Genomic DNA, 14,630 nt, shown 5'->3' on the forward strand with positions numbered 1-14,630 from the left:
GAATTTAAAATTTTTTTAATGTTTTTAATTGATGCTTTTTTACTTTGTCCATTTTGCCTTTAATAGCTTCATTATGTTTTTCCCTTTTCTTTGAGCAATTCACAACCTAACTCTATGCTATTGTATTATAATGCTTTTGCTCCTTTGCATGATTGTAATACACCAGTCATTTGTGTGATTGTAATCTATTATTCCACATTGGTCATTGACCACATTGTGTCACCAATATCTACTGTTTGCCATTTTCAGATATTGTGTTTTCCTACTAATGGATAAACTTCTTGCTTTTCCTTTTAGTTTTTTCTTGAGTAAATGTAAGTTGCATTTATCTATCCAATTTCATCTTTTTTTTAGCTTCCTGATTCATCATTTCTTATTCTGCTCGCTAATCTTTATTCTGAGCATTTGACATCCTCAGACAGGCTGTTTATGGGTAACTGCTCATGTGAGGTGAACTGTAATGAGGATAACATCCTTGCTCTCAAAGAGGAAGAAGACCAAAATGAAACTCCGCCTCTCATCTGGAAATCATTGACTCCCCTTCTACCAAATAGTGAGTTTATGTTTTACTCAGAGTCTTTTTCTCCTTTATTGCTTTGTAGTATAATTGTATATGAGTGCACACATAATTACACTTACTGTTAATGACTTTTTACCTCCTAACTTTTGTAGATTATTAGCAATACATAATAATAATAATCTGTAATGTTACAGAGCAGTTATTATGAGATGGACACTTTTCTGAGGGCTTCATATGTATTATATAATTTAATCCTAAAGTACTAATTACTAAATATACAACTAAGTATTATCATTGTCCCCATTTTGTACAGCTGGTAAGTTGCAGAGAGACAATTCAAACATAGGCATCTGACCCCAAGGCCTGAGCAGTTTAACCACTATGATATATGGCCTTTAAAAAAAAAAAAGTACAATTAAGACAATGTGTTTGTTCATGATGCTGAAGCAGCTAGTTGGAAAATGTGGAGTTAATCCAAACCAGATTGTTCTTTACTGAGATAAAAAAGAATAAAACTGATCAAATTACATTATTTTCCATTTAAATAATTTTGTAGTATAGAAACAATGTGAAAATTATTTGTCATATACCTATTTAGGTGATACTTTCTCTTTCTTTTAGCATCAGTGGCTTCTTTTTCTTTAAACTTCAAATTTATCCTTTTGCCTAATTTAAACGTGAATTTCTTCTGAAAGCACACACACACTCACACACCAAAAAAAAAAAAAAAAAGGAAATTGTATTGGTTATACGAACACATAAATCATTTTTATAAATTAGATTGTTTTCAGATTTTTAAAATTAGGAATAATAATGTATTTTAGAATGTAAAAACTTTAGATTTATGAAGAGTCTTACTAATCTCCATCTTGTGAGCTGATTCAAAGTAATGCAGTGATAACTTTTGTAGGTGACCTGGCATCTGAGGCACAGGTTTTTGGTGCCCTTGTCACATGCTGTCGAGCACTGCCTAATAGTTCTGGGTACACTGACAATGTTCTACCAAAACTTGGGATGTGCATTTCTCCATTCTTCTGCCTCAGGGCTTCCTCTGAAGCCAAGGGAGCTTACTCAGCCCTTGTGCAAGGAAGCCTGGAAGAGTGAGGGAAATATTGGCACTTGCAGCAGCGTTCAACTAATGGGGGACAGGATATTGTGAATAAATACACCAGCCTGATATCCTTCAGATGAGCAATCTGAGCCACCTTCTACAGAGCGCCTCAGAGAATTCCCAGTAGAATTGATCCTTGGTTGCTCAGATCATTAACCCACTCAATAGCATTGTTGGCTTTTCCTCTCCTGTCTTGCTCTCTATGCCTTCTCAGTCAGCTTTTTGTGACTTACCTCCCAAATAAGTTACCTACATCCAACTTCTTATTTTAGACCCTCTTTTGGGACAGTCTAAACTAAGACAGGAATTTAGAATTGAATGTACAGATAACTTATAAAACCCGGTGTTCTTTTTAATCCTGCATTTTAACTTCAATTTTTTAATGGTACTCTTTAAAAATCTTTTTAACCCTATGCACAAGTTACATAGTAGAATAATTTATCTGTTTCAGGGATGATATATTTATGTATACCTGAAATGTATTAATACATTTCAGAGCTTCAACTCTATATTTAAAAGTTAAAAACTTTTGAAATCATTTGAAAAACATTTGTTACTATATGTTTACCTCCTCTAACTGTGCATAATTCACCTGTTAAAACCCAGTGATAAGGGAAGGAATGTGTTTCTTTAACTTGACATTTTATTCTGCAGGATGTTATTTTCCTCCCAGGAGTTCTGTTTTATGGAACTGTATTAGGAAAGTGTTGATTTGACATCTGTCATTATAGGTTTCATTTACTGTTTTTTTTCTTTCTTTCTTATTCTTTCTTTTTTTTCTTTTTCGGGTCAAAAATCACTGAGTTCAGGAAAATCTCCAAGTGGTTACCAGTGGATTCGTGGCGTTATAGCCGCCTTTCTCTCATTCAGTGAAGAAAGTGTTATAATTGCAGCAGCTCAAGCCTTTTCTTCTCTACAAGGTGCTAATTTAGTTAGTACTTAGTGAGTAAGGAAACTGCTTTTAAAATTCAGAAAAACAATTAACAGGTTTATTTATTTATTTTAATTCTAAGCCTTCCCCAAACCAGAATCTATGAATATCTGGTATTAAGTGATCTTTAGTGATGAAAATCAACTGTCTAGTGATAATGTATTTATTTGGAAATTCATAAACATCAAGGTGATAGGGAAAAAAAGTAAAACCTGTGTGTTTGAATTATCTCTGAAATGTATTCTAAAGCTTTATGCAAATAACCATGGCTTCTTTCTGTAGTCACGTATCTTAGATTAACGTGTGCATGTATGCCGGGTGTGTTGTCTGCTTCCTAAAGTGCTTTTGTTAACATCATAATTTTAAATTAAGTTTTTCAGAAGGCTGTTCCTACTGTACATTTTGGCATCTAAGATTAGGTCAGTGGCCATAAATCTCATTTACGTACTTAATGCAAAGGAGATACTGCTGTCTTGGGAATCATGTGAGCCAGATTCCTTACTTTGCCCCTCTTGTAAGATATTGACATATAAAACAAAATGCTCCCATTTTGTTTTGCATCTTTCTTTATTTAAAACTTTAAATAAACAATGTTTATGCAAGATTCTTTTTCATTCATAAAAATGGAAATCACTCTTAGTGACTGCATGAGAAGGCTTGTTCACGAATTCGCATGATAGATCACCCCATAAAATCTTTACATTTGGCTTGTGCAGCTGAATTCATGACTGAATACAGAATGATAAAGAAGCGTTAGCATTTTGTGGAAAGAAAAGAAATCATGCCTTCTAGATGGCCCTTAAGCTAGCTTTTAACTGCCTGGAAATCAGATAGAAATGTGTAATCAAACTTGCCTTAAAGGCACAGTGTTTAGTGTAAATCTTTAGGTCATAATCTGTAAATTAATACAAAGAGATTCTTTAAAATTTATTTGGTTTTCATTATATTTGCATGGAAATCTGCCAGTCCAAACATATATTTATCCTTTTTTTTTTTAACCTTTCTATCTATCAGAAGTTAAAATAGAAATGATGGATTGTGTCACTGGCCAGTCCAGCAGCCTATTTCTTTCAACACATTGCTATGTATTTACTGTTTTAGCTATAGTGTTTTCAGTTTCTGGCAAAATAGTCAGTTTTTGATCCTGGGTAGAAAATGTCAGTGCTCACATTTCCTGTGGGGTTTTGGCCTTTTTGTGAAAAGGTAGGGGGAGAGCTAAATGAATTATGATGCTGTCATCTGAAGAAACCACAGTGTAATTCTTTGCCAAATTTTAGCAAGAACAGAGCTGATCATCTGCTAGCACAAGCCTTTCCTTGAACCCTACCAGTAGTTCACTCAGGCTTCTGCCTGTTCTCTTTCATGCTGTGAGATTGTAGCCTACAGAAGTCCTTTTAACCTTCCCTTTGCAAGGTTAATTGATTTAATAACCCCCAAAGAAGACAAATTTTGCCAGAGGAGTTTAGAAATCTAAATTTAGGAATTTAAAATTTCACAGCTGAGCTTAAGTAATATTAAAATTAAGACTGAGTTGCTTCTTAACATAAATAGTTTATGGAGAATGCATGTGTCTTGTATTAATTTTTTTGAAAGCTGACATTCTTCTCAACCTTCACAAATCTATTTCCCTAGATTTTAAAGAATGGCAAATATTACCAGATAACATTTGTGTGTTATAGTCTTTGAAATCAACACATTCTGAATGTGAATATAGCTAATGTATATTGTAATCATCTGATAGTATAGTTTGCCATGCTTAAGTGCTCCTCAAAACCATTAATTTATACATTCTAATATCTTTTACTGACTCCTAAGGAAGTATCCTTGCTTGGACTAATGGAATTTTGTTCCTACCCATTTGGAACAATTCATAGGAAAAAAATCTCAATATTATAGATTGTTATCTATGAGGATTCTTCAATTTCATTTTTTAGCAATCATTTTGTAGCACTAGTTTCAGATGATTTTTTTAATTGTTCATTTACAATGTTGTGTTAATTACTGCTGTACAGCAAAAGTAATTCAGTTATACATACATACATGTTCTTTTTTTTAATACATTCTTTTCCATTATGGCTTATCATAGGATATTGTATATAGTTCTCTCTGCTATACAGTAGAACCTAGTTGTTTATCCATTCTATATATAAATGCTTACATCTGCTAACCCCAGCCTTCTACTCCATCCCTCCCCCAACGCCCTCCCCCTTGGCAACCACCAGCCAGTTCTCTATGTCCATGATTCTGTTTCATAGATAGATAGGTTCATTTGTGTCTTATTTTAGATCCCACATATAAGTGATATCATATGGTATTTGTCTTTCTCTTTCCGACTTAACTTCACTTAGTATGATCATCTCTAGTTGCATCCACGTTGCTGCAGATGGCATTATTTTGTTCCTTTTTATGGCTGAGTAGTATTCCATTGTATATATGTACAACATCTTCTTTGTCCATTCAGCTGTCAATGGACATTTAGGTTGTTTCCACATCTTGGCTATTGTGAATAGTGTTGCTATGAACATAGGGGTGCATGTATCTTTTTGAATTATAGTTTTGTCTGGATATACGCCCAGGAGTGGGGTTGTTGAATCATATGGTAATTCTATTTTTAGTTTTCTGAGGAACCTCCATACTGTTTTTCACAGTGGCTGGACCAACCTACATTCCCACCAACAGTGTAGGAGGGTTCCCTTTTCTCCACAGCCTCTCCAGCATTTGTTATTTGTAGACTTTTTAATGATGGCCATTCTGACCCATGTGAGGTGGTACCTCATTGTAGTTTTGATTTGCATTTCTCTAATAATTAGTGATGTTGAACATCTTTTTATGTGCCTATTGGCCATCTGTATGTCTTCTTTGGAGAAATGTCTATTTAGGTCTTCTGCCCATTTTTTGATTGGATTTTTTGTTGTTTTTGTTGTTGAGTTGTATGAGCTGTTTCTATATTTTGGAAATTAAGCCCTTATTGCTCACATCGTTTGCAAATATTTTCTCCCATTCTGTAAGTTGTCTTTTTGTTTTGTTTATGGTTCCTTTGCTGTGCAAAAGCTTGTAAGTTTGATTAGGTCCCATTTGTTTATTTTTGTTTTTATTTCTATTGCCTTGGGAGACTGACCTAAGAAAACATTGGTACGATTTATGTCAGAGAATGTTTTGCCTATGAGCTCTTTTAGGAGTTTAATGGTGTCTTGTCTTATGTTTAAGTCTTTGAGCTATTTTGAGTTTATTTTTGTGTATGGTGTGAGGGCATGTTCTAACTTCATTGATTTACATGTGGCTGTTCAACTTTCCCAACACCACTTGCTGAAGAGACTTGTCTTTTTCCCATTGTATATTCTTGCCTCTTTCGTTGAAGATTAACTGACCATAAGTGTGTGGGTTTATTTCTGGGCTCTCTATCCTGTTCCATTGATCCATATGTCTTGTTTTTGTGCCAGTACCACACTGTTTTGATTACTTAGCTTTGTAGTATTGTCTGAAGTCTGGGAGGGTTATGCCTCCTGCTTTGTTCTTTTTCTTCAGGATTGCTTTGGCAATTCTGGGTCTTCTGTGGTTCCATATGAATTTTAGTATAATTTGTTCTAGTTCTGTGAAAAATGTCATGGGTAATTTGATAGGGATCACATTAAATCTGTAGATTGCTTTGGGTAGTATGTCCAGTGAATGATTTTTTATTTGATTTATCTTTCTTGATAAATAATTTTAAGTCTTTGTTTCCTCTTATCACCTTTTTATTTTACCACCTTTTCTTCTTTTGTCCAGCCCAACTCTAGGATTCCTTCTTTCCATAACATGTATTCAGCAAGCACTTTTTAGTGCCTATTCTGTGCCAAGTACCATGCTACGTTCTGGGTTTACTACAGAGAATGAAATAGGTTTATATTCTGCACTCACAGAATTTAGAGTCTAGTGGAAATAATACCCATAATTATGCAAAGAAGATAGGTGAGAGATAGAGAGGAATACATTTAACCTAGATTTTTTTTTCCAGCTGAATGCTTTTCCTCTAAAATCAGGAACAAGACGAGGATGCCTACTCTTACCATTTATATTAAAAAATTAAAAATAAAATTACCATATGATCCAGCAATATTCACTCCTAGGTATATATCTGAAGGAAACAAAAACACAAATTTGAAAACATTGAACCACAATGTTCATAGCATTATTTACAATAGCCAAGACAAGATATGGGAGCAACCTAAGTGTTCATGAACAGATGAATGCATAGAGAGAATGTGAGATATATATATGTAATATATATACACAATGGAATATTACTCAGCCATAAAAAAGAATGCAATTTTGCCATTTACAACAACAGGGATGGACCTGGAAGGTATTATGTTTAGTGAAATAAGTCAAACACAGAAAGGCAAAATTCTGTGTTTTTACTTATATGTGGAATCCAAAAAACAAAACAAAAGAATGAATATAACAAAACAGAAACAGGCTCACAGTACAGAGAACAAACTAGTCATTACCAGTGGGAAGAAGGATTGGACTGGAACAAGATAGAGGAAGGGGGTTAAGACACAGAAACTACTAGATGTAAAATAAATAAGATACAAGGATGTAATGTACAACACAGGGAATATAGCCAATATTTTATGACAACTTTATATGGTATATAATCTATAAAAATATTGAATCACTATGTTGTATACCTGAAACTAACATAATATTATAACTCAACTATACTTCAATTAAAAAATTAAAAATATTAGTTTGGGATGAATTGTAAATAGAACAGGTCTAAACATCAGCTTAGGGAACTGGAAGCTTAACCTGAGGAATTTTTACGTAACCCAGTGCAAAATCACAAAGGGATGAAAAAGCATAGGAGTTTGTTACATTTGGTACCCTTTACTTCTCTTTTTGGGGTCTACAGTTTCCTCAGCTTCATATGATTGCGTGTGTATGTTTAGTCTTTGGGAGATAGGACACAGGAAATGTTTGAAGTCATAAAGGGAATTGTTGGAAAGCTTTGAAAATAACAGAAGGCACGGTGAGAAGACGGAATGGTTTTGTATTTAACTGATACACGTATCTTTATTATATTCTTCATCCTATTTTTGTTGGATTTAAGGAAAAGTGGGGTGTCTATCTTTTCCTCATATTCCCCTTGCTCCTGTGAATTTCTATTTACAGGTCTTTTGGAAGATGACATGACTTTATACAATACACTTATATCTCTACTGATTTAGCATCTTCTGACAATTCTCTATTATCTCCTCACTATAAAGAGTGAATAATTAGCTAAATTTTATTTAGTATTTACTATATGCCTGATCCTATATTAACTCAATTATCACAACAACCCTGTGAGTTAGGTATTGTTATCCCCATCTTACAGATGATGAAACTGGGTTAACTAGAAGTTATCTAGGCCAAGTTTACACTACTAGTCAGTTGGTGGGATACACATAAGCAACTGGCCCTTCTGCTTCTGCTTTTAGCCTCTGTTCTATATGGCCTCTCCCTAAGTCAGTGATATACCTATGTTTTAATTCTGTTATTGAAGGATTAAGTAAACATACAGGTACTTTTCTCAAGCTACTTAGCTTTAAATTTTTAAGTGAGAAATTTAAATGTAGACATTTGTCATAGGTTATAAAATAAATTACTTCCAGTGGATTTCTAATAATAGTTTCTCAGTGCTGAAGCAAAACAAATACTTACTGGATGGATTCCGGTGCTGCATTTAGTTTTTAATTAGTGACTGTGAAAATAATTTCTCACTGTTGTTAAAGCAATTCAGTAGTAGAATCACTTTAAAACATTAATTCTTATAAATAAATTCACCTCAGGCAAACAGTACATAAAAATGAAATGATACCACTTAAAGTGAACAATAGACTTTTGTTAAAGTGTCTAAATGTAGCAGTAAGTAAAGAGGTGAGCTGGCAACTGTGCTGTTTTGGAAAGCTACTGACTTTGGGAACAAAGTGATGCTGACAAAGTCACCTCTACTGTTCAGATTTGGAAGTTTGATAACAACCTATGCTCACTCTGTAAACAAAAATATCCCAAGAAAAAAAGAAAACAAAATATTTTCCTCTCTTTCCCCAAGTGACACATTTTCTTGGCTTTTGTTCCACAAATAAGTTCATTTTAACACAATCAAAAAATGTTTCAATCCATACATAAAACCAAAATTCTCTATAAGAAAGCTGATTTAAAGGCATTCATAGGAAAATGACGTCTAAAGTGTGTTACGCATTAATAACATCATCCTTAAATAGAATGTCTTTTAAATGTCATGTTCAGAAATTGACATACTGATTTTTTAAAAATCCAGTTTAATTACTTTATGTCTGCATTATACAAGATTTGAGGAGGGAGAGTTTAAAATCCTTTTCTAACTCATCCAGAAGCAGTGTCTTCATTATTTTTCCTTTATTCTTTCACTATGTTTAAATAACATATTTGAGTGAAAATTTAAAAAATTCAGTGAAAATTAAGATGTTTCCAAACATATTGATAAATTCATTCAAGAAATTATTTGGATTCCTACAAGTAAGTATATTTAACCTGAGGGTAACGTGATGTTCAGAGTCATATAATATAGTTCAAAACACAAGAATAAGTTAATAATCTGATAACTTCCTACCAGTCAAGGATATGTCCCAGAATATATAACAAAAAGTTTGGAAAATATGGGAGAAAAATTGAGAGACATGGAAGAAAAATCTGGGAGGTCCCAGGTTCAAATAAACAGAACAGAAATAGGTGGTAGAGGAGAGATAGTTTTTGAAAAATAGAAGGAAATTATTTTCAGTTAATAAGGATAAAATTATCCAGAAAGAACTTCAACCCAAAAGACTCTTGGATACTATCAGATTTACATTCTCCACTCTAAGGAAAAAGAGAAATGCAGTAATACAGAAATGGCAGTGAGAGAAAATATTAAGTAACACATGTATAATACAACCTAAACTTATTAGAAGATGGTGGCAGTACAGATTGAGAAGCAAGAAGAAATGCGTCTGTTCAGTCGCCTCAGGATGAATGAAATGATATTGAGAGGATCTCTTAGGAAATCCATAAACTGCTTTTTTTCTTACATTCTCGTTGAAGTGTTAGCACACAAAAAAGAGCACAATTCAAATATACAAATTAGTTAATTTTCACAGTGATCACACCTGTGTAACTGCTACCCAGGTCAAAATATAAAACATTATGAAGACTGCAGAAGTCCTCCTCACAGCTTTGTGCCCTTCTCAGTCACTATTCCTTCTCCCTTTCCTGACAGTGAACACCATTCTCACAATTAATACCACAGATAATTAGTTTTGCTTGTTTTTGAGCTCTATATAAAGTAAATATTTATTATTTATTCTTATGTGTTCTTTGTGCCTGGCTTCTTCCACTTCATTTCACTCAACATTGTGGCTATAAAATTCATCCATATTGTTGTATAAATGGTCGGGGTATTACTTACCTTTTTCTTTTTTTTCTGAAAAGTATTCATATTGTGTGGATGTACTATATTTATCCATTCTATGATGGACATTTGGGTATTTTATGGGTTTACAAATAATAGTGCTATGAATATTCTAGTACATATCTTTGGTTCAAATGTGTATTCATTTTTATTGAGTAGAATTGCTGGGTTTTCTAAAGTGTTTAAAACAATTTGAACTCCCACCAGCAGTGTATTAGGGTTCCATTAGCTCCATAGCCTCACCAACACTTTGTGTTGTCAGTCTTTTTAATATTTGCCATCCTAGTGAGTACATAGTGGTATGTCAATATATTTCTAATCTGTAGTTCTCTGATCATGTTTTCTAGCCATTTGGATATCTTCTTTTGTAACTTGTCTGTTTAGGTCTCTTGTACATTCTCCTACAGGATTATCTGTCATAGTTTTTAATTAATTGGCAAGAATTCTTTTTCTATTTTAGATGTGAGCTGTGTCAGATACTGTGGCTTCCCATTTTACTCTATTTATGATGTCTTTTGATGAACAATTCATTCCTTTTCTTGTCTTTTAAGGTTAATGCTTTCTGTGTCTCATTTAAGAAAAATCTTTCCCTATCTCAAGATCATGAAGACCATGTTGTCTTCCAAAAGCTGTATTTTATGTTTCATATTACAAATATGGACTATGAACACTTTGTTAAATTGCTATTCAAAAAGTTTGAACCAATTTATATGCCTACTAAAATGTGCATAAGAGTTCCAGCTTAGTCACACTTGCTAAAACTTGCCCAAACTGGCTATTATTAATGTCTTTTATTTTTACCAATATGGCAAATATGGTGTAGCTTTTTATTGTTATTGAAATTTATGGGATGTTCAAGACATACAAAAATGATCAAAAATATTATATAAAAAACACACTCAAAAAAAAAAAAACACACTCAGATATCCATAACCCAGTTTTTTTGCTTGTTTGTTTTAGTATAGGCTAGTTGAAATAGTCTTCTAAATGCAAGAGACTAAGCACTTTCAGAGTCTTGGTCAATTATCTCTTGTCTATAACATTAGTGTGATAACAGATTCTAACAAAGTTACCAGCAAGGTAAATTTTCACAAGTGGCTGTCTCAAATCATTTTGGGAGTGAGAGGTTTACAGGTGCATAAATAAATAAAATTTTTTCTTATGAATTAATTTTTAGGATGAAAATTAGGTTTCTATGTGGAAATCCCTCAGTTTAAAACTCTTAGCATTAAAATGTCATGAACCTAGATAGTCCAGTGGAATAATGGGAAGGATAATCTCCAAAGGATTAAAAAGCAATAGCGTATCTTGATGGTCCCAAAGTAGCATTCCTTGGCACATTTACCCAGTATAGACTTGATCAGAAAAAAGAGATTGGCCACAGTAACAGATGACCTTCAACTTCTGGGAAGCTATGTATAAAATAGTGGACCTTTTGACCTATCTGTTACCTACTGTAGTTTGATAGTAGCTGCATGTTAGCAGGATACCTAGTTTTTCCCACATGGCAGTGCAAAGACGTATGTGTCTCCAAACACATCACAAGTGGAAGCAGCTCCATCCCAAGGGTTATTAGTAGGCAAGCAAACCAGCCAGGTGTTGCCAGAAAATGGGGCAGGAAACCCTTATAACCTGCACATCTTCCTCAAGGAATAGCTTTGGGTTGGGAGCCCCAAGTCCCAAATGTAGATACATTTTGTGTAATATGAGTTCCAATTCAAAATCTCTCTGCAGCTATCAGACACTGTTTAAACCAAAGATATGAGTGAGGAAGGTTCCTAATTCTCTTTACTTCTAGACTAAGAGAAGTTGTAGAAGGATTCTGACATGAGAACTTTAAATCCTTTGCCTGTTAGTGGTATCCTCTGTCTCCTAGGTATAAATGCTGTTGGGTGTCATATTTATCAAAGGATCACCAAACAGAAAGGAATGGGAAAAGCTCATCTGGGCTGAATTTCTACTCTTCCACAGAATTTTACTACAACTCAGAAAAATAGCAGTCTGTTCTTCTTTGAAATGTACAAAAAATGAAAATCTTCCAATAGTCAAATGTTTCATAATTCTTGAAGCAAGAAGTTCCTCAAAAACGGAATTTTTTTTTTTTAGCTTTTGATACTAAATCTTTAATATTTGCTTAGGGATTTTCCTTTACCTTTTTTAAACTTTGGTTCACTTTTAAGTATTAACTTGCATGTTAAGCTATAACACTTCAGAATAATTTACATTTTTAATAATTTGTAATAATTACAAATTATTACATTTGTAATAATTTACATTTTTCTTAGTCCTTCAAGAAAGAATATAGCCAGTGAATGTTGAATAAGTGAACTCAGTGGCCCACAAAAAAAAAAAAAAGAAATGTGGCATCCCAAGAATGGCTGTTTGCTGGTACATGAAGCAAATTGATTATTATATTTGACTTAATGTTTCAGTGTATAAGAATGAAATAATATTAATTTTAAAAGCAGCTTAAGATCTTCATACGGAGCTCTTTGAAGGTTATTTTGTTTTCTATTTTCTTCTATTCAAAATATATAATATACATTAAATCCTACTTCTTTTATCTGCTTTATTGATGATTAGCTGCTCAGTTATCTTCTAAGCATTCTTTTGCCTGAAATTCGAAGTTCTAACTGGAATACCCTTAAAGAGAAGTACTTTCCCTCAAGTTCCTTAATAATTAAGTCCCATAAAGTCAATGATCATCCCAGGATTCAGTTCATCCCAAGAATTTTACTGCCCTTTTCTGTTTTATTAGTAATCTTCAGTCTCAACAGATGGTGATTCTGGTTTCTTACTTCTTTATCTTCTTAAATCCTCTTAGTTTCTTGGTTCAATCAAGATTTATCTCATTTCCAGAACTTTGGAGAAAGTAAGGGATAACAGTATATGGAAACAATCAACAATCCTTAAGAAAATGGTATTAACTTTTTAGTATTTATAATCTATCATTTTCAGTGGATCTAACTGGGAAGTGTCCAAAGCTCAGATCTAGTGTAGAGGACATTACAAGCAATTTAAGAGGTCAGAAATTAGATCAATTTGTTTTCATTGAAATTTCGGTAATGGTTTATTTCCTTAATCTGACTATTGTTTGCGAAGACATAAGGTATTAAAATCGTTGATATTACTCATTGGAAGTATTCTGAAATAAAAACCAATGGGTTTTTTTTAGCATAAGGTAACACTTTAAAATATATTCACTGATTTAATCTTACTAACATGAAGTTCATACAGGAAGAAAACCTTGATAACTTGCAGATGGTTTATTTCATAAAACCTAAAGTTTAAAGTCATGTTTCTTTTTTTATAAAAGGCCAAATTATGGTAGCTTTAAAGACCATTAGTGTAGAAGTCAATAAACTAAGGCCCATAGGCCAAAGCCAGCTTGCTGCCATTTTGATACCACCTACAAGCTAAGAAGGATTTTTACAAATGAACATTTGCAACTGATGCCAGGGAATACTAACTTAGAACCCTTATTAAGTGAAATGTTATCCCAAAAGAAAAAAAAAAAAAAAGAGAACTTCATTCTTCTCATGAGTAGACATGTAGTTTTTAATGATCTCAATTACTATTATTACATTTTGAATTTTGTTAACAAAGCAATTTGTTTTCTGCATTTTGTTAGAGTTTCTATAATTTGTTATGTTCCAGATGATATCCTCAATTTTGCCTCTTGGCCTGCAAAATTTAAAATATTTACTATCTGGTCCTTTATAGAAAAAGTTTGCTAACCTCTGCATTATACCATCACCAAATACTGCAATCACACTAATCCATTGTCAAGAATATAAATATTATAAATGGCAAGTATTTTGTATAAAATCTACTCAAGATATCACTAATAATTTTCATAGTTTTCCTAAACTTACGGATATATGTTTCCTTCTGCAGCTACTATTAAATCTAAGAGATTGGAATTGAAAGATATTATTTTGGTCCATCTCTATCTGAAAAACATGAAAGATTTCTCATCTATTAACTCAGCATATGTGACCACCTTCAAGCATTGCCTGCCTGCAAGGTATGTAACTGTTACTGCTACATGAAGGGAAAGTTGCCTGAATGCCTGATACCAGGCACTTCTCTGGTTATCTCCTTTAATCCTCATTCAAGGTTCATGCTCTGATATCCCTGACTTTGAAACCTGTTCGTTATCATGCTCTCTTCCATTGGTACAGTGGTTGTGTTGTTTTTCAAATTTATGTGGTTTTCATGTTTTCTAGCATGGTTTATTATCATAGGTTTCTTTTATCTCTCTCTCTTATTTACCAGTTCTTACTATTTCTTAACAACAATTGTCAGTAATTCACAAATGGAGATACACATTCATGGTAAGGCTTAAGAAATAAAGGGATTCTGGGATATAAGGAGAGAAAAATTAATATTGGAAAGTGACATTGGCAGTGAGGTAAAGAATGAATCTTCGTGGAACCAGTACACTCTTCCTTTTACTCCCTCTACTCATCTCTATACCTCCAGTGTATGGTCATTTTCAAATTGTCTAATTTGCCCTTGTTTTACTTATCCTTAAAATAAATGGTTTCAGACATAATCTCAAACAACCAAACATCAGATGTTTTGCTGTTGTTTTGCCTGCACAAGACTAATCAGG

At 33.2% G+C, this 14,630-nt stretch overlaps 1 protein-coding gene across 1 annotated transcript in view; it reads left to right on the forward strand.

The window, feature by feature from the left end:
• The first annotated feature begins 288 nt into the window (after positions 1–288).
• Positions 289–14,630, forward strand: part of LOC103000372 (uncharacterized) — a 108,185-nt gene continuing 93,843 nt past the window's right edge. The window contains exons 1-2 of the mRNA XM_007180439.2: positions 289–553; positions 13,910–14,039. Coding sequence (XP_007180501.2) covers positions 430–553; positions 13,910–14,039 — 254 coding nt within the window. The 5' untranslated portion in view covers positions 289–429. The remainder of the gene's footprint in view (positions 554–13,909; positions 14,040–14,630) is intronic.

This window comes from Balaenoptera acutorostrata, chromosome 3, assembly GCF_949987535.1.
Source record: "Balaenoptera acutorostrata chromosome 3, mBalAcu1.1, whole genome shotgun sequence".
Taxonomy (NCBI): domain Eukaryota; kingdom Metazoa; phylum Chordata; class Mammalia; order Artiodactyla; family Balaenopteridae; genus Balaenoptera; species Balaenoptera acutorostrata.